Source organism: Paramormyrops kingsleyae, chromosome 20, assembly GCF_048594095.1.
Source record: "Paramormyrops kingsleyae isolate MSU_618 chromosome 20, PKINGS_0.4, whole genome shotgun sequence".
NCBI lineage: Eukaryota > Metazoa > Chordata > Actinopteri > Osteoglossiformes > Mormyridae > Paramormyrops > Paramormyrops kingsleyae.
Genome location: NC_132816.1, coordinates 1926344 through 1951611, shown reverse-complemented (window position 1 = coordinate 1951611; position 25268 = coordinate 1926344). Strand labels below are relative to the sequence as shown.

General features: G+C 43.7%; 1 protein-coding gene across 1 annotated transcript in view; it reads left to right on the top strand.

The window, feature by feature from the left end:
* Window positions 1–25268, top strand: part of LOC111853441 (voltage-gated delayed rectifier potassium channel KCNH1-like) — a 97408-nt gene that overhangs the window by 42308 nt on the left and 29832 nt on the right. The window contains exons 8-9 of the mRNA XM_023830321.2: window positions 12464–12663; window positions 15261–15513. Coding sequence (XP_023686089.1) covers window positions 12464–12663; window positions 15261–15513 — 453 coding nt within the window. The remainder of the gene's footprint in view (window positions 1–12463; window positions 12664–15260; window positions 15514–25268) is intronic.

The following is a 25268-nucleotide window of genomic DNA, read 5'->3' as shown; positions in this document are numbered from 1 at the left end:
AAAGGCTTCTCTGAACACTCAACTCATCCAGCACTGAAGCTATTCTGGAGGCAAACATGGCCTCTACCTGGCACTAGCTGGGTGTGAATACTGACTGTATGACGACACTGTAATGCTACAGTGTTGCAATATGAACAGCAGGATGAGAGACCATCATGCAACACATCATTATTTATTCATTTGATTATTAATTAGTTATTCAGATTTTTTATTTAATAGTTACACTGAAACTAAATAGGAAATTATTCAAATATGAGACAGATACATTTAATGATGACATACCCTCCTCTAGACCTGTCATTACAGTTGCACAGTGTGGCCTAATAGAGACCTTGAGTTCTCTGTCTCTGAGGAGGACCGCCAGTCTCAGCGGGGGCAGCGCTAATATGCTGATTCAGACTGGGAGGGAGTTTGATTACGACGCTCGCCATATGGCTCACTTAGCCTTTCCAACTGTCATAATATCGCCAGAGACACCTTATGGTCAATGAGGTTTAGCTTCATTACCGTATGTGATGTAACATCATGGATTAATGAGGTAAACAGAAACGTTTGTGGTATTGTGTGGAAGACGTGGAGACCTGTATTTCTATTTCTGGAAAATGAGCAGAGTATTGGGGGAAATAGGAAATTGGGGTTAATAGAGTTTAGTGTGGAGGAAAAAAAGGAGACTGGGCATGGAAAGGGTGTAAAGCAAAGTCTTAGTTTGATGGCCTGGAATCGAGTGTCCGTGTGAGGGAGACACTGATCCAGACTGGGAGCTTAGTCACATGTCGAGTGTTGGAGTCTGGGCTGGTGTGTGGCTCAGTGGGGAGGGTCACCGACTCAAATCTGTGCGCTGGCCACAAGGTTTTATGGTGGGGCCTCTGAGCATGACGCTTTATCTGCTGAATAAATAAATGTGTTCAGATTCATTATAAAGAACCCAATTATCCTGCTGCTTTCAGGAGGGTGCAATCTTTCTGCGTGTGAAGTCCTGTCCTTTCTGTCTTCACTGAAAATTTTGATTCCGTCTTTGTGGTCAGGAGAAGTCTTATGTTTCCAGCACCTTGCTTTTGCAAATTGGGTGACTCTAATATTCAGGAGAGGTTGGGCGTGATCTGGTTGGGTTAGGCTCAGAGGTGGAAAGTTCAGGTCCACAAAGTACAAATCCAGACCAAGATTTTGTTTTAATCAACCAGTTGAGCATAAAGACTCACAGTCACAGAGTACTCAACTAATTGGCTAGGCTGCAAGGAGTGTCGACTAGAGGCTAATGTGACAGTGTCTCCCTCTTCACTGGTGGCACTGGATACCCTAGAATGACACCCAGCCAGGAACTCCTGGGTCATAGAGACAGGCGATAGGGATGGGTATGATGTAACTCCTTGATCAGAGAAGGGTCAAGGATGTCGTGCATTGGCACCTAAGACATTTCCTATGCACAACCAAGCTGCCCCCCTCGGAAATAAGAGTACAAAAGGGCCTGGGTTGAGTTGGCCTGTCTGCTTTTGACATTCAGCAGGGGGGGATGCCCATTGGGAACAGTTGGTGAACTCACTGGGCTATAAAAAACAGGTTTTTGCAAGGACATGTGGAAGGTGGGTGATAACTGATATCTGAGAGATTACAATACCTAGCGAGTTACAGGGCTGATAAACATACTTACTCTAAAGGTGCTAGTGTCCTTAGGACTCGGGTTAAGGGATAGAAGATGGAGCCAGATAACCTGGGTTAAAAGCTACACTCACTGCAGAACATGGAACTGGCCACATAAGCCACACCCATCGCTGACATACGCATGTATAATTAAGAACTCAGTTTGCAATATCCAGCATCAAACAATAGCTACATTTACTTCCTAGTAATCTGTTAATAATCAGAATGAAGCTCGATCAGAATAAAGTTGTCTAATATAAACTGGACGTTAGATAGAAAAGTAGAGGCTATATCAAGACTCAAGTGAATTCCATCTGCATTTGGTACTTTCAGTGTATGTTCACGTTTTATCTATGAGTTGAAGAAAAAGCAGTGAATGGAAAACATATGAGGAGATAACTTTTCTTTTAAGTATTTTAAAAGATTAAAAAGAGTTGAATGGCTGGAAGTTTGCAAATTCTACAATGATGAACTATGTAAAGGTGTGTAGGAAAACTTAAGTGAGGCAGGAATAGGAATGTCTGACCTCTGTACAGTGCTCCCCTTCTCAAATTACACATAAATAGATTTTTTGGATTGTTTCTATTAAATGAAAAAGAATAAAAGCCCAAAATGTCTGGCTGTCCTTCATTGCAGTTCTGTCTTTGCAAATTGGCTACATGGCAAAGCTGGACATGAGCTAGTGTCCGTGCACAGAGAATCGGATCCGATTGTACACTTGGCATAGGCGTTGTTAAGTCCGATCACTTGGGGCTATAGCTGTATTTTAAGCCTTGCCCCAAGTATTTTACCTCCAATGCCAGTCTTCCTTGAAAATACAAAAAGTCAAGCCCCAGTATTGTTTCCCCTAGATTTACAGCTTTGCGGGGGGAAACACTGCCCAGGTAAACAAAACTTAGCCCATGATTTTTTTCAATAGCTAGAAACACCCCTGACACGTGAGACATGTAAACAATCACTTTTTTTTGCTTTTATGTAATTGGTACATTCAAAACCATTGATCAGCAAGATTTAGTTCAAAATCGAAAAAAAAGTGTGGGTTTGTAAACGTGACTAATGGCAGCAGAATGGGTGGTCTTACAGAAGAGGTCTGTGACTTTCAGCCTGGCACCATCAGAAGATGCCACTGTTCCAACAAGTCAGTTCAGCAAATTTCTGTCCTGCCAGTGCTGTCCTGGTAAATGCAAGTAAAGTGACTGTGAAGGGGACCTGATCATCCAAAATCAATACCCAGCCCCAATGGAAATAAATCCCACCAGAAATGTTCCAACATCTCATGGAAATCCTTCCCTGAAGAGTAGAGGCTATTATAGCAACTAAGGGTGGGCCAGCTTCATATTAATACCCTTAGCTTTAGAATGACAAGCTGGTGCCCAGATTCTTTTAGCCAGTATGCAGTTGGACCTAGAAGAGGTCAACGGCACATTTTCAAAGGACATGAGGAGGTGGTGTGGGAGATTTGGCTTTACTAAGCAGTCCTTTATTCTTCTCACGTCTTCGCGGTGGTAGTCCCCTGAAAGCAAGGGAGGGCTATTCACTTAAAAACACCAAACAAGTTCCCCCTTGGTTGATATGATTGGGCTGTAATGCTGTAGTCAGGGGTGACCTAGCTCAAGTGGATCTTTACAAGAAACAATTATGAGGAATGGGGTACCTTCAAAATGTAGGAAATGTAGTTTGTAGGTGAAGGGGTTTGGTCTAATGAGTGGTGTTCAGAGCCCATAACTTGAGATGATGAAGGCTTTCTGAGGTACTCCTAGTTGGTCAGCTAGCTTCTCATCCATGAAGGTCTTTGCTGCACTGCAGTCTATTCGGATGGTGAGACGTGCTCATGGGAGATCAGGTCAGGAACAGTGAACTGCATCTAGGTTCAGTTAATTCAATGTTCAAACTCCCAACTGGGTCTTGAATTGTGCACTCTAGCTCACAGACGTCTGGCTCCTCCACAATACGCAGATGATGCAGGAACGTTCCTCCAGGACCAGAGGAATTCAGTTGCATGTGGGACAAGGATGTCAGAGAAGAGATTTAAACTATCCTCCTTCTCTTCTAGACCAGGTTTTCAGTAGAAATGGGCATCAGAATATACTGATCTGGACTGGTGGTATCTTCTCTGCCAGGTAAACTCAGAATGGGTTGTAGTCCACTAACAGCGGCTAGTATGCAGAAGTCCATGGTGTAGTCCCTGTTGGAGTGAATGCATTACCAGTGTGGATAACTGGATAGCGGAAGGCTTTCCAGAAGAGAGCAAAAAAATTCTTGCTCTAACATTAGAGTGGTACTGTACTCTTATAGCTACATTAGTAAACAAGAGAAGTAATATTTCAAAGGCCGATATACTGGACATAATACACAGGTGAATTTAATCTTGCATTCTGAACATGCCTTAGCTTTTTGTTCATGTGTGTGATAAATCTCTCATTTAAGAGTAATTAAGAGCTTTTTTGTCCTGCCCAGGAATTGGTTAATTGTTATTTCTATTAACACAGAGCATCTTGTAATTGTATATCTTGGTATCCATATTGATTTTGGTAATATTGTTTTCTATGACTCAGTGCTTGCTGTAATTTTATAAGGACCCATTATCTTAATGTTTTATTTTGAACCCTATAACACATTGCTGTCTGGCATCTACAGTAGCTGTCCCTGTAATTAGCTTTAAATAAGCTGGTGTGATATACAGTACTGACCTGTACCATTGAATAATGAAGATGGGCCATATCATTATAATTATATATTGCATTGATAAGCAATAGATCAGGGGTATTCAATTAGATTTTTCATTGGGCCAAATTGTCATACGGCTTTTGCCAGTGGGCCGCACATTTCTCTGTATTTCTTGTATTGTACCCCATTAATACAAAGCACCACTGCATTTTCAACATTTTATTTAAATGAGTCAAATAGCATTAACCACTGGCTTCTAGTGCAAATAATAAAAACTGCAAAACATAGCCAGCTTGAATTTTAACAGACATCTGAGTCACAAACTCACAGTGACAGTATTTGCTTTTGCTTAAATAAAATAAAGCCTAGAAAACAATAATTACAATTTTGTGCAAATAAGAGCAAATGTCACAGTCATAAACTCACATAAACAGTAATAACGATATCATATTGTACAAATAAGAACAAACATAACTTCAAAAAAATCACAAACAAACTGCTGACTTTTAAAGTCTTGAAGTGCCTCCGCACATTGTATTCTTTATTTACCGAGCATATGACAAGACAGACAAGGCACATGGGTTTTCCCTCAGCATTTTGTATGTGTGCATACTTATCAGTCCACTCGTTGTTAAATTTTCTATTTTCGCTGTCAACCTTACGTCTTTTCTCTTTTGAATGCGACATGTTCCCGCTGTTGTAAACTGTCATAAACCTTCAATCAAGAGCGTAAACAGCTGCGCGACGTCCCGTAAAATGTTATAAACTGTCGCGCTTACAGTTAAATCGCAGCTATTTAATAAATAAGAGGTAGTCAGCGGGCCGGTCCAAAATGACTGATGGGCCGGTTTTGGCCCGTGGGCCGCCTATTGAATAGGGCTGCAATAGATGATTGCCAAAATAAACTAATTAAAATAAATGAGGACTCAATCATACTCAGTGCAGGTTAAGTCATTATTTCACATGTTCAGAATCATGTATTGAAATTCTGGGCAGCCCCAGTTTCCCTGGTTTTTCGTTACTGTGGATTGAAGACATTTGAGAGCAGGCTGATTCAGTGACAGTGCCACTCTCATTCTCATGCTTCACAAGAAACAGTGAAAATTGTGATATTGACACTGAAGTCTAAATAATGGCATCATCAGCTAGGCACAACAATGGATGGAAGTGCATATTCCTTAGCCATGATGTTGATGCATTGGTTGGAGAAAGATTGAGCTCTAAATCACTTTGCTGATGTATAGTCCATGGTGAATGGCACAGAGAATCATGTTTCTCTGAGTAAAGTTGTACATTCAATACTGGCATTGAATTACTGAAGTATGTAAAACAGGTAAAGGAACTGGATGACTGGAGGTCTTGTGCTACGGAGTCTGCAGGTTGAGGTGCTCGGTTTTCTTGGTAGTGGTGTGGGAGGCTTGTTCTGGCATGGTGTTGGTCTGGTCTATCCTTCAGAGACAAAATAAATACCAGTAAATGCAAATTCATTTTGAGTGATCACATTCATTCTATAGGACTCCAATCGCATTCCATCTACTCAAATTACATTCCACAGGACTGCAGTCTTCGTGTACTTTAGAGATCATTGAGGGCTTTGATAAGAAAGAAAGGAAGTAGACCACATTCCATACCTGTTTCATTTAATAGGTGTCAACCCAAATCAACCATTACTGGAGCGGTTCCTGTTTTCCCACATAACCGACAAAACACAGAAAGGTGGGATTTCTTGTAGACGATTTCATGTTGCATTGTTCAGATTCTCTGTTTTGGTTTATCTTTTTATGATAACTTAGTATTGTGCCTGTTCATTTTTGGTAATTTGGTGTCTCCATTACATATCAGTGCAAAATATATTAAAGCTGTCACGCCACACACAAGCAGCAGGCGGCGCCAACAAGACAGAGGTTCTGGAGAATCCTCCCAGAATCCCAAGGAAGTGATGTCATTGGGTTCCAATAGTTTTCGCCGATTCCACAGCACAGAAACAGAAACCTCTAGTCAGAGTCTTAAATGACCTACTAGTTGCTACTGATACTGGTGCCATAAGCCTCCTTCTTTTGCTCGATTTAAGCGCAGCCTTTGATACAGTCTCACATGCCATTCTTATCCAGAGGCTCCACAGTCTCGGAGTTTGTAGGGCAGCACTTAATTGGTTTATTTCCTATCTCACAGACAGAAACCATTTTATTACCCTATCCGGTCAGACATCAGACATATCAGCTGTCACACGTGGTGTCCCCCAGGGCTCTGTCCTGGGGCCACTGCTCTTCATCATTTACGTTCAACCTCTAGGCTAGATCATTCGCCGCTTTAATCTAAATTTTCATCTTTACGCCAACGACACCCAAATCTATGTTAGCTCCAGCTCCATACACACTCTTCCACTTGCGCATATAGAAACCTGCCTATCTGAAGTCAAATTATGGATGAGCCAAAATTTCTTAAAACTCAATAGTGATAAGGCTGAACTAATTGTCTTTGGGACAAAATCCACACTTTGCAAAACTATCCCGATAACCCTCAAATTGGATCACACTACCATCTCTCCATCTCCTCTAGTCCGAAATCTTGGTGTCACCTTTGACCCAACCCTCTCGTTTGACACACACCTACGTGCCATAGTAAAAACTGCTTACTTTCACCTCCGTAACATTGCCCGTATCAGGCTATACCTTTCAAACTCTGCTGCCGAGTCCCTCATTCATGCCTTTATCTCTAGCCGTCTTGACTACTGCAACTCACTACTTGCTGCTATCTCCGCTAAATCTCTTCATAAACTTCAGATAGTTCAGAACTCTGCTGCCCCCCCCCTTACTCACACCCGTTCCTATCAACACATCACACCCATTCTGCAGAGCCTGCACTGGCTCCCTATAAAAGAGTGCATTCATTTCAAAATGCTGCTTCTGACACTTAAAGCTCTTAACAAAAAGGTCCCCCATATCTTACTGATTTGCTTCTACCCTACCAGCCCCCCTGCAGTCTTAGATCTTCCTCTACTGGCTCTCTCCTCATCCCCCCATCCAAATTACATAGCTATGGTGACCGTGCATTTTCCCGTTTAGCTCCCCGCCTTTGGAACTCACTACCTACTGTACTACCATCCGTTTATCGACCTCTGTTTCAGATTTTAAAACCAAGCTAAAAACCTTTCTTTTTGCCCAGCCATTCAACCTTCCGTATGCATAATGTGTATTTCTTTAATCTGTTTTCTGTGTACTTACTCTGTAAGGCGTCTTTGAGTTCTTGAAAAAGAGCTATATAAATAAAATTATTATGTAAATATAAGTATTATTATTATTATTATTATTATTATTATTATTAATTTAAGAAGTCACCTGTGCCCTATAGAGATGGCTATTTAACCTGATCTGCGTGTCATTTGACTTTGCCCAGTCTTGAAGTTCTTGTTTGTGGGTTGGTGTAATTTTTGGCTGTTTTTCTAGGATAGTTTACTTCATGAAGTGTTTTTTTCCACTGGTCCTCTGAGCTTTCTTCCCCTTACTTTCTATCTCCCTTTGTGGAGTGGTATGACCCGCTGCCTGCCTTCTGGTTGCCTGGCGATTGGAGGGAGCGTTGGCACCGGCTGTCATCTCCCCCCTGCTCCCCGTTTGTGTCTGAAATTTTACTGTATTTGACTCTCCCTGCCGGCCCCTGGAGGATGGGCTCCCCCTTTGAATCTGGTCCCTCCCAAGGTTTCTTCCTTCTCAGGAGTTTTTCCTTGCCACTGTCGCCTATGGCTTACTCACTGGGGGCTTTGGGTGGGGATGCTGTAAAGCGCTTTGAGACAATGTAATGTTGTGATAACGCGCTATACAAAAATAAATTTGTTTGTTTGTATTATTCAATATTCAATACTGTGAATATTGTTCAATATTGTGCCTCTTAGTAAAGGTGGTTAGTTTATTAGTTCCTGCCTCTGTCCACATTTGTGTCCACTTTATTGTGGAATCCCGGCAAAACATTTTAATTTAACCTCAGTATTCATTCATTATTCTTAAGAGAATGCATATTACATAACTGGAATTCTTGTGTGATATATTAATTAATGGTAAAACTGATTTTTACATGGGTTAACTTGAACATCTATGATTGACATACCACCTAGCCGAGCTCACAGACGCACTGACAGTCACATGCCACCTAGTCGAGCTCACACACACAATGACAGTCACACGCCACCTAGCCGAGCTCACACATACACACTGACAGTCACACGCCACCTAGCCGAGCTCACACATACACACTGACAGTCACACGCCACCTAGCTGAGCTCACGCACACACTGACAGTCACACGTCACCTAGCCGAGCTCACACATACACACTGACAGTCACACGCCACCTAGCTGAGCTCACGCACACACTGACAGTCACACGCCACCTAGCCGAGCTCACACATACACACTGACAGTCACACGCCACCTAGTCGAGCTCACACACGCACTCACAGTCACACGCTACCTAGCCGAGCTCACACCCACACTGACAGTCACACGCCACCTAGCCGAGCTCACACAAGCACTCACAGTCACACGCCACCTAGCCGAGCTCACACCCACACTGACAGTCACACGCCACCTAGCCGAGCTCACACCCACACTGACAGTCACACGCCACCTAGCCGAGCTCACACACACACTGACAGTCACACGCCACCTAGCCGAGCTCACACATACACACTGACAGTCACACGCCACCTAGCCGAGCTCACACACGCACTGACAGTCACATGCCACCTAGCCGAGCTCACACACACAATGACAGTCACACGCCACCTAGCCGAGCTCACACATACACACTGACAGTCACACGCCACCTAGCCGAGCTCACACACGCACTCACAGTCACACGCCACCTAGCCGAGCTCACACATACACTGACAGTCACATGCCACCTAGCCGAGCTCACACACACACTGACAGTCACACGCCACCTAGCCGAGCTCACACACACACTGACAGTCACACGCCACCTAGCCGAGCTCACACATACACACTGACAGTCACACGCCATCTAGCCGAGCTCACACACACACTGACAGTCACACGCCACCTAGCTGAGCTCACACACACACTGACAGTCACACGCCACCTAGCCGAGCTCACACATACACACTGACAGTCACACGCCATCTAGCCGAGCTCACACACACACTGACAGTCACACGCCACCTAGCCGAGCTCACACATACACACTGACAGTCACACGCCACCTAGCCGAGCTCACACATACACACTGACAGTCACACGCCACCTAGCCGAGCTCACACACACACTGACAGTCACACGCCACCTAGCCGAGCTCACACATACACACTGACAGTCACACGCCATCTAGCCGAGCTCACACACACACTGACAGTCACACGCCACCTAGCTGAGCTCACACACACACTGACAGTCACACGCGACCTAGCCGAGCTCACACACACACTGACAGTCACACGCCACCTAGCCGAGCTCACACACACACTGACAGTCACACGCCACCTAGCCGAGCTCACACATACACACTGACAGTCACACGCCATCTAGCCGAGCTCACACACACACTGACAGTCACACGCCACCTAGCCGAGCTCACACATACACACTCACAGTCACACGCCACCTAGCCGAGCTCACACATACACTGACAGTCACATGCCACCTAGCCGAGCTCACACACACACTGACAGTCACACGCCACCTAGCCGAGCTCACACACACACTGACAGTCACACGCCACCTAGCCGAGCTCACACATACACACTGACAGTCACACGCCATCTAGCCGAGCTCACACACACACTGACAGTCACACGCCACCTAGCTGAGCTCACACACACACTGACAGTCACACGCCACCTAGCCGAGCTCACACATACACACTGACAGTCACACGCCATCTAGCCGAGCTCACACACACACTGACAGTCACACGCCACCTAGCCGAGCTCACACATACACACTGACAGTCACACGCCACCTAGCCGAGCTCACACATACACACTGACAGTCACACGCCACCTAGCCGAGCTCACACACACACTGACAGTCACACGCCACCTAGCCGAGCTCACACATACACACTGACAGTCACACGCCATCTAGCCGAGCTCACACATACACTGACAGTCACACGCCACCTAGCTGAGCTCACACACACACTGACAGTCACACGCGACCTAGCCGAGCTCACACACACACTGACAGTCACACGCCACCTAGCTGAGCTCACACACACACTGACAGTCACACGCCACCTAGCCGAGCTCACACATACACACTGACAGTCACACGCCATCTAGCCGAGCTCACACACACACTGACAGTCACACGCCACCTAGCCGAGCTCACACATACACACTGACAGTCACACGCCACCTAGCTGAGCTCACACATACACACTGACAGTCACACGCCACCTAGCCGAGCTCACACACGCACTGATAGTCACACGCCACCTAGCTGAGCTCACACATGCACTGACAGTCACACGCCACCTAGCCGAGCTCACACCCGCACTGACAGTCACACGCCACCTAGCTGAGCTCACGCACACACTGACAGTCACACGTCACCTAGCCGAGCTCACACATACACACTGACAGTCACACGCCACCTAGCTGAGCTCACGCACACACTGACAGTCACACGCCACCTAGCCGAGCTCACACATACACACTGACAGTCACACGCCACCTAGTCGAGCTCACACACGCACTCACAGTCACACGCTACCTAGCCGAGCTCACACCCACACTGACAGTCACACGCCACCTAGCCGAGCTCACACAAGCACTCACAGTCACACGCCACCTAGCCGAGCTCACACCCACACTGACAGTCACACGCCACCTAGCCGAGCTCACACCCACACTGACAGTCACACGCCACCTAGCCGAGCTCACACACGCACTGACAGTCACATGCCACCTAGCCGAGCTCACACACACAATGACAGTCACACGCCACCTAGCCGAGCTCACACATACACACTGACAGTCACACGCCACCTAGCCGAGCTCACACACGCACTCACAGTCACACGCCACCTAGCCGAGCTCACACATACACTGACAGTCACATGCCACCTAGCCGAGCTCACACACACACTGACAGTCACACGCCACCTAGCCGAGCTCACACACACACTGACAGTCACACGCCACCTAGCCGAGCTCACACATACACACTGACAGTCACACGCCATCTAGCCGAGCTCACACACACACTGACAGTCACACGCCACCTAGCTGAGCTCACACACACACTGACAGTCACACGCCACCTAGCCGAGCTCACACATACACACTGACAGTCACACGCCATCTAGCCGAGCTCACACACACACTGACAGTCACACGCCACCTAGCCGAGCTCACACATACACACTGACAGTCACACGCCACCTAGCTGAGCTCACACATACACACTGACAGTCACACGCCACCTAGCCGAGCTCACACACGCACTGATAGTCACACGCCACCTAGCTGAGCTCACACATGCACTGACAGTCACACGCCACCTAGCCGAGCTCACACCCGCACTGACAGTCACACGCCACCTAGCCGAGCTCACACACGCACTCACAGTCACACTCCACCTAGCCGAGCTCACGCACACACTGACAGTCACACGCCACCTAGCCGAGCTCACACACGCACTCACAGTCACACGCCACCTTGCCGAGCTCACACACACACTGACAGTCACACGCCACCTAGTCGAGCTCACACATACACACTGACAGTCACACGCCACCTAGCCCGAGCTAATGAAATGACCTAGTGACTGTGTGAAGCATACCTAATATGCAGAAATGTGCAATTTTGCCTATTGATTATATATTGGTGTACTCCAATACCTTCTTGGTCCTGGCTAGAGTCACTTCTGCCTTTTCAATTTTCTTCTGCCGTTTTCTTGGTGCCAGTTTACCAGGTGATGCCAGTGTAGTAGAAGGATACACCTAAATCATTTAGTCTTCTGCATATAAGAGAATTTAAGAGACTTAAAGCTGTGTTTCTCCCAGGAATGGTTTGAGAGACACGGGATTAAAATGAAAACTTCACAATAAGCCTACTTTATGCATGAGCAAACTTTAAATGCTTTGAATATGCCAAAAACTGTTGCTTCAACAACATTAACCAGTGGGTCCTTCTTCTTTTTCAGCGCTCCTGTACGCAACCATATTTGGTAATGTGACCACCATCTTCCAGCAGATGTACGCCAACACGAACAGGTACCATGAGATGCTCAACAGCGTGAGGGACTTCCTGAAGCTCTACCAGGTGCCCAAGGGCCTGAGTGAGAGAGTCATGGACTACATTGTCTCCACCTGGTCCATGTCCAGAGGAATAGATACTGAAAAGGTACTTTGAGACCCCAAGACATTCCCAACCATACATGTTCTCTTTGTTGATTTACACGCAATAGACATTCCTATAGCAAATGTTATTGAGATATTTTAGTAGCATACTTGAAAAGGTCAACAGCAACTCATTCTGGACAAAAAAAGATTGTTCCCATTAACAGATTCTTATTCAGTTTATTGTTCAAAGGTTATCTAATATCTATGTTGACTATGATTACATGGAAAGCAACCTATTTGATATGTGTTCATTATCCCTGTCTTCGCCAGTGCATGCTTACATAAGTGTAAAAATACTTGCATACTAGTAATACCAGTATTGATTTAACATGTATGTGACTTTCTGCTGTTTGAGTCAGTTCCTAATTACCCTCCGGGGATCAATAAAGTACATCTCATTGCCCCATCACTTACAGGTTACCTTACTCTACACACCATGGTTACCAGACAACCCTTTCCAGAGCAGTGACAATCACTAACCCATATCTCTTCTTTATATCTCTGGCTTTAGTTAAGTCTTATTAAATATTAACTATAGCATTTATTAGCATTATTAAATGGATTTATGTAATATATGTTACAGTATTTAGAAGTATCGTTACATGCATGTATGTCAAATACAGTATGTTGAGTGTTGGAGTATGTAGTAGTATTATAAAAAGCTTTTGTGTTAAATATGTTGAGTGTGGCAGTATTTAGTAGTATTGCAGATAGTGGTTGTTGCATGAATGAAGAGAAAGTGACTGAGTGTCCTCTCTGAGTTAACTGAGGTCACTGCCTATTGATTCTGAATTCAGATACCGATTGCTGTGCAGTACTCATGAATTAAATATGGTCTTCAAATACAGTTATCACTGATGCACCTCAACAAATGTGGTACACGCACACAGCCTTCCCCTTGGCAATGCAATAAAATGAAGCTCATACAAAAATCATTCTAGAATGTTCTCTACTATTAATATTACAGTTTGTTAGCATTTCTCCCATAGCAACTTCATTTTTGTCTCTCTTTGGGTTTGTCTCTCTTTACAGTTTGTTAGCATTTCTCCCATAGCAACTTCATTTTTGTCTCTCTTTGGGTTTTGGGGAGTTTTGAGGTTTGAACTTCCAGAATTGAGGTGCAGAAAAACCAAAAAAGATTGGAACTGCTTGGAGGGTTTGCCTGCATGACCAGTGTTCTTTAGTGGCTGGTTTTCCATTGTTCCCAGTGAACTGTAGTAAGCTAGCGGTGGAATTCAGGAGTTTTGATTTAAGATGTTGTGTAGCTCTTGCTCTAATACTGCTTACACTTGTACCTGGGTATTCATTGGAAGCTCAGCCTAGCCGCACTTATGCCTAGTTAACTCCCTGACAGCTCATACGTTTGCAATGTGCTATTTACCTCACTTGTACGTCACGTTGTGAATGAATGGCGTGTGAGTGTGTCCTGTGATGGGCAGGCACCCCATCCTTGTTGTTCCCTGCCTTGAACAGGACAAAAGCATCTGCTAAAAAAAATTATTGGTAACACTTGATGGGGCAGAAATACTTAATAATAACTCAGTTACTACTGAAGTACAAATCATGAACAAATATAGTCACTACTTGAGATAAATTCATTAATGATGAACAAACATCACTTGGTAACTAAGACTTAGATTGTGGTTAATTAATACATATGTAATAGCATAATACTATGTTAATGGTGCCCCCTCCAGTGAAGTGTTACCAAATTACTGTAAATGAAATCTATGTCTTTTAAATTTATGAGAAACTAACCATTTTTAAGTTCACAGTTCGTAACTGTGGAGTCCATTTCGCATCAATTAATTGTCCCCCCAGTCTGATATTGACCTTGGAGCTGAAGTGGCAGAGAACTTGAAATGACTATCGCATGAGGTGCAGTCCATTTGGTGTCTGTGGGGAGGTAATGCTAAGATTATACAATTCCTTGGTGAGACCTCACCTAGAATATTGTGTACAGGTTTGGTCACCATATCTTAAAAAGGACATAGCGGCCTTAGAAAAGGTGCAGCGTAGGGCCACAAGAATGATTCCTGGTCTTAGAGGAATGTCATACGAGGAAAGGTTATTTGAGCTAAATCTGTTCAGCCTCAAGCAAAGGAGACTGAGGGGGGACATGATCCAGGTCTATAAGATTCTAACAGGTTTGGATGCTGTTCAACCGAATAGTTACTTCAGCATTAGTTCAAATACAAGAACTCGTGGCCATAGGTGGAAATTAGCGGGAGAACATTTCAAACTGGATTTAAGGAAGCACTTCTTTACACAGCGTGTAGTCAGAGTATGGAATAGTCTTCCTGATAACGTAGTGCAAGCTGAATCCTTGGGTTCCTTTAAATCAGAGCTAGATAAGATTTTAACAACTCTGAGCTATTAGTTAAGTTCTCCCCAAGCGAGCTCGATGGGCCGAATGGCCTCCTCTCGTTTGTATAGTTCTTATGTTCTTATGTTCTTATGTTCTTATGCTCAGGAATCCCATTTTCTGCATGGAGATTGAGTTAGTGGTGCGTCTGCAGTATAACCCAGCATGATCCATGCAGCAAGGCTGAGAGGCTGCTCTTTTCATGGACGATTTGTTGTCCTCTCCTCATGCAGGTCTTACAGATCTGCCCGAAAGACATGAGAGCGGATATCTGCGTGCACCTCAACAGGAAGGTGTTCAAGGAGCACCCTGCCTTCCGGCTGGCCAGCGACGGCTGCCTGCGGGCACTGGCCATGGAGTTCCAGACGGTGCACTCTGCCCCTGGCGACCTCATCTTCCACGTGGGTGAGAGCGTGGACAGCCTCTGCTTCGTGGTGTCAGGCTCCCTGGAGGTTATCCAAGATGACGAGATCGTCGCCATTCTCGGTCAGTTCTCCGTCTGTTGCTCTGCTCTCTCAAAATCTTCATCAGATGAAAATGTCAGTGAATTGTGGATAAGTATCTTGTATATATAATTATATTTCTTTATAAGTAATTATATGCACAACTGTGTTAATTTGAATATTCATAATAATAATAATCCTTCATGGCTGCGTGTGTGTGGAGTTTGCATGTTCTTACTGTGTCGTCGTGGGGTTTCCTCCAGCTACTCTGGTTTCCCCCCACAGTCCAAAAACATGCTGAAGCTAATTGCCCATAGGTGTGCATGTGTGAATGAATGGCATGTGAGTGTGTCCTGTGATGGGCAGGCACCCCATCCTTCTTGTTCCCTGCCTTGAACAGGACAAGTGGTTATAGTAAATGGATGGATAGATTCAGATTCAGATTCAGATTACTTTATTTATCCCCAAGGCGATATTTCTGTGTTGCAATAGCCACATAAATGGTAGGAACACACAGACACGAGGTTGACATAAGGGTAGGCTTAACACCAAATGACAGATTACAGAAACATGTATGTACAAATATGCTAAACGTACAAATATGCAAAATACCTTAGTGTGCAAAATAAATGTAAATGTACATCGCGCATTATGTGTTGCCTGATAGAAGGAGACTCCTTTTCCTGCACAGAGAGTCGTTACAGATGGTTATTGCCATAGATGGATTATAATAATGCTGCGAAAGGTACTTATTATAGCATAACTAAAATAATTAATAAAACTCGCATGACAAATACATATACTTACATCATATAATTAACAGTTTAGTTTAGTTTAATTAGTTACTAGTAAGCTTTGTACATTTGTTATTTGTTGCATACAGGTACAGGGGTAATCAGTGTGGCAATGATTTACTTTATTAAAATTATTTACTAACTAAAGTTAAAATTTGAGTTAAATTCAGTAGAACCTCAAAGCGGTGCATGAAGAAAGCTCCATTTCAGATGGACAGCAGGTCCTGGGGAGCAGCTTCCTCAGCTCCTGTCGCAGCGTTATATCCACCGCAAAAACAAGAGGCTCACCAGTGCTGGGGTGTCCCTCCGAGGGGCTGTTTCCGCATCATTACCCACAGCTCTGTCCCAGCTGTTACTAACCACAAGGACACCATATGAAACAACCACCGGCCAGCACAGAAAATCCATCCAGATTGTTTTGACTAAAAAGAGTAAAGTATTTAGATGATAATGTGAGGTTTTAAAATTTCACCCCAATAAAATGATAAGTATTATCTTAAATTAAATTGTGTACTTTTGAACTGAGGCTGAACATAAATGAGTTTTGGCACCACCTAGAGATATTTATGCTGTAATTTATTCTGCACTCTGTAGTAAAATTTACACTGTCTGAAAATTGAGCTTGAGAAATACTTACTCTTAGTATTCCTGAACATCTTCTGTCAGTAGATGGGTTTTAAATGACATTCCGATGTAATTATGTGTACTTTACAAGACCCATTACCTGCTATCTGACTTCCTATTCCTTGTCCTCCTGATTCCTATTTGAAAAGTTAGAGTTGTTTAGACTAGTGTCTGTCAACCTGATCCTCGGGCTCCCCTAGACAGTCCAAATTTTTGCTCCCTCCAAACAGTCAATATATAACTGGTACAGGTGTGCTGGGAGCTGGGAGGGATCACAAATATGAACTGTCTGGGGATCCCTGAGGACCAGGTTGAGAAAAACGCATCTAGACGATGAATTGTTTGTTGTGTGGTCCGGAAGGTCAGGGAAATGGAAACAGTAAAACACCATAAACCTAAAGTTATCTGATGGAAACAGGAAAAACAACATTATGAGATATCAAAAAGCACAACAAACAGTGAATTATCACATATTGTAATGTACACTATACCATATAAACAAATAAAGATAATAAACATATAAAGAAAAAAACAATCTTATATTAACTTAGGTCTCTTTCTTTTTCCCAATTAGTATTTTACCAGGTGTATTTATAATTAAAGTAATTTGTTTGAAAGTCATCCATGAAAATCCAGTAGAAAAATCAGTTAATTGAAAGAACATACCTCCAAGTTATTGAAATGATCCATTTCCTGTTTGAAAGTGAACTGTCTGTCTCACACAAGCACAGTTGTGCTGGAGAATCAAACAGGACAAAGGTTATAGATCCTAATTCCTATCACTAATTCCTTTTTGTTACATATTAAGTGGACTATTAAAGAAATGATGGACAATGTGACATCCAGTGGACATTTATTTTTAATTTAATTTTCCCTTTTAACTGTCATCCTCCAGAATTCTTTTTGACACTTTCATCGACTGGGCTCAATGTAAAAATATGACAGTACACAACAGAGCTCTTAGGGATAGCCTTAGAGTTGGCCAGCTGTTTCGTTTCATGCAGCCGTCAGTGCTGGTGAGGGAGACAGGATGGAGACACTGCACAGACACGCAGGGGTGACGCGATGCGGCCAAACCGCAACAGTCTGTCTCCCATCTCCTCTGCTGTGTCACTGCCAGCCTTTTGAGGTTTCACTTTACTCGTTGACCTCCAAAGCCAGATTCCCAGCACATGCAGTGGAACCAGGACTGATCTGACCAGTAATGTTTTACCTGCTAGCACTTACTTAAAATCTGTTTACTTTTAAGGTCCATAATTTTTATGTGACCACTCTGAAATTTTAAATGAATTCAGCACTGAAAACATTCAATGCGTAATATTCGTGTAATATTCTTCTAAAAAAATTTATGTTCATATTAATATAAATGGTCACACTTTACTTGAAGGGACAAAAATAATGTAGAAGTACTCACTTACTTAATGCATTAATTAACCAATAACTAAGTGTTAGTACTGATCCCATGTATTCTATTCAGGCACTATACTAATTAACAGTTAACTCATTAGTTAATAATAATAAAATGTCACTTGAGGGGGCAAAAACTACTTAACTCATTTAATACTCAAGAACAAATCATGAAATAATATAGCTTTCCCATGAAATACATTTACTGTCATGATTAATGGTGAATAAACATGGGATCAGTACTTGAACGCTTAGTTACTGGTTAATTAATGCATTAAGTAAGCGTGTACTACTACATCATTTATGTTTGTTACCAGTAAAATTATTATAACGATGTGTTCTTGTACATGAGAAACTGAATCTTATTAGTTATACCTTTCTCATGCAAACAGCCAAACTATCCAGTGGCTGTAACCAAATACATACAGCACACAGGTGGGATCAAGTAGTTCACTCACTGCTCAGCTAGGCATTATAATGGCTAAGATGCCTGATCTATGTGATTTTAACATGGTGTGATTGTTGCTGTCAGATGTGGTGGTTCCAGAATATCAGAAACAGCAAATTTCTTGGGATTTTCAACACTACAGTGTCTAAAGTTTACAGTGAATAGTGCGATAAACAAAAAACATCCAGTCAGGGGTAGTTCTGTGGCAAAAACCACCTTGTTAATAAGAGGTCTGAGCAGAATGACCAGACTTCTTAAAGCTAACAGGAAAACCACAAGTGCAAAAATCAACTCAGTAGAGCAGAGAGTGTGTAGAAAGGCTTCTTCAAACTCATCTGCCATTGATGTGCTTCTGGAGGCAAAGTGGGTCCTACCCAGTACTACCTGGGTGTACCTGATAAGGTTTATGTGATTTTGGTCTCAGCATGCCTTATTGAGAGAACTCTATTACTTTGTTATAGATCTATGATTTTACAGTATCCAGATATTTTATATGACAGACTGAGCATAACCTCTCTGCAGAGCGCAGGGTGTATCGATTGGTCACTTGGCTGCACCGTAGCCCTGATACGATAATGGACTGCCTGGGCAGGGCTGGCAAGCCAGCTGTGTCTCCCAATGGTGTCCTTTGTTGTTTCCATCTAGCAGTTTCCAGGCTGTTATATGAGTGGCTTGGAAGTCAAAATAAAGGAAGGAAAGTTTCAGCGGCAAGTTATCAATCAGAACATTGGGGTTGTCCTGCAGAAATTACAGTTACATTCTGTGAAAATCAGCACTGTACCCACAATCCCCAAAATAAAAGCACCACAGAGTGCATGTGCCAGAATTCAACTTTAGGCTCATCTCTTTTAATTGTTGTATTATTATTAATTTTTAAATAATATTTTAATCGAATTTTATATATGATAGCCCATTTTCGCAAAGGAGCTTCCCATAAAAGGTGTTAGTTTTATTGCAGTAATGTATGGTATGGATGGAAATGGCCCAGATCTGAGTGACTCGATGCTGATATCTGTGTCAGTACAATGGCCAACACGTGGAACCTTTCTCTAAATACTATTCGCAGGCCGGCCATCTGGGACCAGCTAACAGTCTGTTATCTCAGGGCTACATGGGAGACAGAGTAGAGAAAGTCGAAAAAGCGGCTGGAATGTACTGGCTGTACAGAAACAGAGATACGCAATTCAAAACTGGCATGATAAATTAAGGCATAAAGATGAAAAGGCAGCTGAAATACATAGCCACGAGGAAGACCTGAGACTGTCAACAAATCGAGACGTGAGCACTGAGAGTGCAATCTCATGCAACGTTAGGCTAGCAGCACTGGCTGCCTGCCTCGCAAAGAGCTTTCGTCCTTTCAGCTTTTGTAGCTAAAGACCAGACTGGAGAGCTAAATCTAGACTTAAATATGAAGAGCGTATCTGAATCCTGAACACGATCTGGTAGATTATGAATGACAAAACAGAGCTGGAGTATATGGAAGTGGTAATTACCCAAGATGCATTGGGGTAAGTCTGTTTAAGGGTTTAAAGTGATGCTTCATATTCTGCTCCAAATCTGGCAGTTGGCCATAATGCGAGGCCAGTGCGTGATTAGTGTGTCCCTGTATAGTAAGAGGCTGTTAGTGTCAAGGTAATGAATGCACAAACCAGGCTTTCTGCAGATGCATCCTTCAGTTCACTCCTGCACAACTTCCTTCTAACCCTGGCCATATGTCGTAGATGGAAAAACGTAACCATCAGCCCATTGTCAGCTGTAACACTTGGATGTTTTACTCGGGTACCTACACTGTAGAGCAGTGTTTCTCAATCCAGTCTTCGGGGACCCACAGCCAGACCATGTTTTTGGTCCGTCCAAGCTCCCTACCAGACAATCCACATGAGGGAGGAAAATCATGGACTGTCTGTGGGTCTCCGAGGACCAGATTAGGAAACACTGCTGTAGAGCTGTACAGTTTTGTAGGGCCATCAGGAAAGATGTAATCTTGATGGTGACAAGAAAGCATGTAAAAAGACCGGGGCTTTCAGATCCAGTGTCTCCTCAAGCATATTCAAAACAAGTGGCAAATTATATGTCACCTGGGGCCTCATGTATAATGACGTGCGTAGAATTCACACTAAAACATGGCGGACGGACAAAACTAGGAATGTGCGTAAGCAAGAAAAAATCCAGATGCATAAAACTTTGCGTAAGCACAAATGTACGCACATTCCCTCCATAAATCCCAATGAGTGTGAAATTTTACGTACGTGAACGAGCCCACAGCCACTCCCCCGACCCGCCCATAATTATGTAAATTTGCTTATGTAAATCCGTATAAATACCCTCTTTGTTCTATGTTTTTCTTAAACAACAATGGATAAACCACGTGGGAAAAAGAAGTATTTCAGTGAGTGCAAAGTGGAGGTCATGTTAACAGGAATCGAGAAAAGAAAAGTGATATTTGGTGGTTTAAGTAGTGGCATCAGCAATAAACGAAAGTTGACGGAGTGGCACAGCATGGCGAAGTCAGTTAAAAGTGTTGGTTCCGAAATTCACACGGTGGCCGAAATTAAAAAGAAGTGGTCGTACATTAAAATCGACATGAAAAAATGAGCGGCCGCTCACCGCAAGAATCTTAACAGCACAGGCGGAGGGAGCGGAATTCCCAGTCTCACACCCTTTGAGCAACGAGTTGCTGCAATGATCGGGGACACTTTTATTGGGAGAGGGGGACGCCGATGTCAGCGCAGTAAGTTTTTCTCGTACCATACTTGTTTGAATTACTTGCATGTTTATGAATAACACGTAGGGCGCAGATGCGGTGTTACTTTCGTTTATTCTTACAGACAATAGTACAAGAAGTGCCCCCAGTGCCGAGGACGACACAGGCGGTGTTGGTGCTGCTGTGCTGAGCACATCTTTGGGCGCTGGCTGCACACATTCCTGTGCCTCAGAAACCGGGGGGCGACCATCTGGCCATGTGCTGACTGAAGCTGTGCTGCAGTCACAAAAAGAAATCGTGAATGCTGTAAGATGTTGCCAATGAATTAAAACATCTAAATGATAGGCCTACGCTGCGTGATACTGAAGTTGTAACTCTGTTCCATTTGGCGGAAAATTTGGTGGCTCAGGGTCAGGTTCATCGTGCCTATGCTCTTCAGATACCGGCAAACCCCGATTTTGTGCCAGATTATGCAACACGCTACATGCGTGTACAATGCAACACACTTTTTGCAGACTGCATGTATAGCAGCACCCCAGCAGTCTTGTCCAGGTAGCGCCAACAGCCTTAAAGCCGCCCTACAGTGCACACCATCACCGCCAAGCCCGAGGATGGGGGGCAGCATTATAACGCCGCTCCTGTTCATTCTATGGGTTTGCGAGCGGCGTGAGAAGCCACGATAGACTTCAGTGGGTACCCACTGTCCCCTAAGTCGTCAAATGGTTAAATCAAACAAAGCTTACCGTATTGGGCCAAATTATAAAATGGGAAAAATCTAATAACCGAGCAGCCAGCCATCACGTACCACCCCATTTTCAAGTTTGTTTCCAACACTACTGTTTCTGAAAATGAACGAATCATGGATTGAGCCAGGCCATCTAGTCACAACATTAATGCAGGGGCGTCATAAGAATTCTGAATGGGGGGGACACACTGGCATAAAACTAACGAATAATTATGAAATGTGAGGGGGACACGTCCCGCTCAGATTTAATGGCGGTGACGCCCATGTATTAATGAGATGTTCGAATCGCACATATTTTGTACATTAATAGAGTGAAAGTGCTTTCTATTTACATAAGCATAAGCAAATTCGTTCTCTGAAGGTGCCTTTATAGCAATGTGCGCGCCGTCGATGGCTCCAATTACATTGGGAAACCCGGACATCGCTGCAAATTGCGCTTTAATCTTTGCCTGTTCAACCACAGTGTAAGGAAATTTTATATGTCTGGGTGATATGCGGATTATGCCGTCCCATACAGCTGGCATGGCGCGACTCAGTGTTGACTGAGAAATATCCGATCGGTCCGCAAGTTCTCGCTGAAAAGCACCTGTGGCTATAAGAACCCACGAGTGGACAGAACTTGTAAAGGAACAGGTATAGCGCAATTCCTCATCATCTGCCTTTGTAATGCCAGCCCCAGTTCAGCACACAGCTCCAAATGGATTGCTTTTGGAGATCTGAATCAACTTAGAAGCCAGTCATCATCATGGGCCAAGAAATCACTATGATCCCTGAATACGCACTCTCCTCTAATTCTTCCATAAGCTATGTCTTCCAATAACGCAAGAGCTGCCATGGTAGTTGTAATAGTTCGGTCAGTTTCTGCACTGTTTTATTGTTACAAATTGATTAAAAATCAGGTGCCGTACATTTGTAAACAATATACAATTAATGTCGGTGTAAAGTCAGCATCATGATTGTCAGTTTAAAAAGGGAAACCACATGCAGTAGCAATGACTTGCCACTAAGTGCCGTCCGTTTACAAAACCGAGTAGAAACGTGCGTACGCCATGTCTGGAGCTACCGTGAGAATGTGCGTAGCAGTACGGCAAGTTTCGTTTTTATACATCTTGACGTGAGCATGGAAACGGACGTACGCAACATTTTCGTGCGTACGCACCGTTTATACATGAGGCCCCTGGTCACCAAGGCTTTGAGTAAGGTGAAATGGACACAGTCCCAGCAAGGCCCTCAACCTCAAATTTCCCAGGGCTGCTGGATGCAGGTTGAGCCTGTTCTCTGACCCCAAGCTTGCTTTTACCAGTCTATACGTCTGTGTGTCTCATGGAGAGTAAGATGAGATATGCGATACAACCAGTTTCCCCACAGAGACAAATGAAGGATCACTATTCTATTTAACCAAACGCTGCTGGGCAGGTTTTGACAAAGTTCTTTGTCAGTTTTAATGTTCCAAGCCCAGAGCCTTAGGCTGATTTATCCTCCTGCGTCAAGCCTGAGGCATAGTTACAACATAAGCTAACGTGCACCACCAAAAATTTAGTTACGCGTTGTGTCGACGTGGACCCCAACAATTCTGATTGGTTTGCTTGGTCAGTACTGGGAAGAAACACTGATTGCAGTGCTTTCCATGCTCCATTACTGTACAGTCTTCCAAAATTATGGAGGATAATATAATGAGGATATTTTGTAACTAGATGCAACCTGTTGGCTTCCACCTGCAGCTGGAACACGAAGGGCATTTGCCAGTCTCTGGGGAATGTCAGTCAGCATACTGTGTGTACACTGATGTGCAGTAAACAAACAAAGATGGCAAACTGAAGGATCAAATCTATCTGCCGATATTTGAAAAAATATTAAATTAATCTCTTTATCCATCTCTCTTGGTTGTCATATCAGCACAGAAAAGTCCCCCTTCCTTGTGCCTCATTATGCTCATCAATCTTACATACCATCAAACGCCAACGCAAAAGTACAAATTGAGTTGAACAACACAGCCTACGGTGAAGCGTCGACACAGAAATACAAACGAATCAAATGTGATGTTTCCCCAAAACTGACTTGTAATCAGTCATTGGTGCAGAAGCAAAACTGACAGTTGCAGGTGCTTGAAGACTGTATTGTTAGGTGTTCACTGCATGCCCAAGAAGTCACAGTCTTTGTCCACATCCATTTTCTGCAAATAAAATAACCAATGAGGTATGTCAGGTCTAATTAGTATAAAGACTGAACGTTTTGGATGTTGTCTCAAGCTCTTACTGGTGACATGGGCAGGCTCAACAGTAAAACTGTTTTTGGAAAACTTCTTCATTTTTGGGAGCCTGACTGAACTAACTGAATGAAACTTCATTTTCTGACTTGAATGAACATCAGACATATTATTTAACATTAAGAAAACAATACTTTTATGTGTTTATGTGCTTTATATAATAAAACAAAAGAAAACGAAAAAGGTATTGACATGCAGTGCCTCTCCCAGGATCCTTGGCCTGTGCCTGGTGATGTTTGGCTCATTGCTCTTGCTGTTGCACTTTGGGGTTCTCCCTCCCAGAGCAGCCTTTGTTACATTACTCACTAAAAGACCTGACATAGGGGCAATGGTGACTTTTCCTGGGGGGGGGGGGGGGGGAAAGAGGTGGGGGGGCTTGCTAAGGGGTCTTGGCCTGTTTATTAAGACGAATGATCAGGTATTGGGAATCAAAGACTTACGTTTCATAGTTTTCTTAGGTTATAGTGGCTCTCCTGTGTGCCACCTGTGTGCAGATGTTCTTTTCAAACTATAGAGCAACACAGATAAATGTAAGGTAATCCATGCAGGGAGCAGAAATATAAAGTACAGATATTTTATGGGTTCCACTGAAATAAAGGTAGCTGATTACGAGAAAGATCTCGGTATGTATGTTGATGCTTCCATGTCCCACTCTCGCCAGTGTGGGGAAGCAATAAAAAAGGCGAACAGAATGTTGGGTTATATCTCTAGGTGTGTGGAGTTTAAGTCAAGGGAGGTGATGTTACACTTATATAATTCCTTGGTAAGACCCCACCTAGAATACTGTGTGCAGGTTTGGTCACCATACCT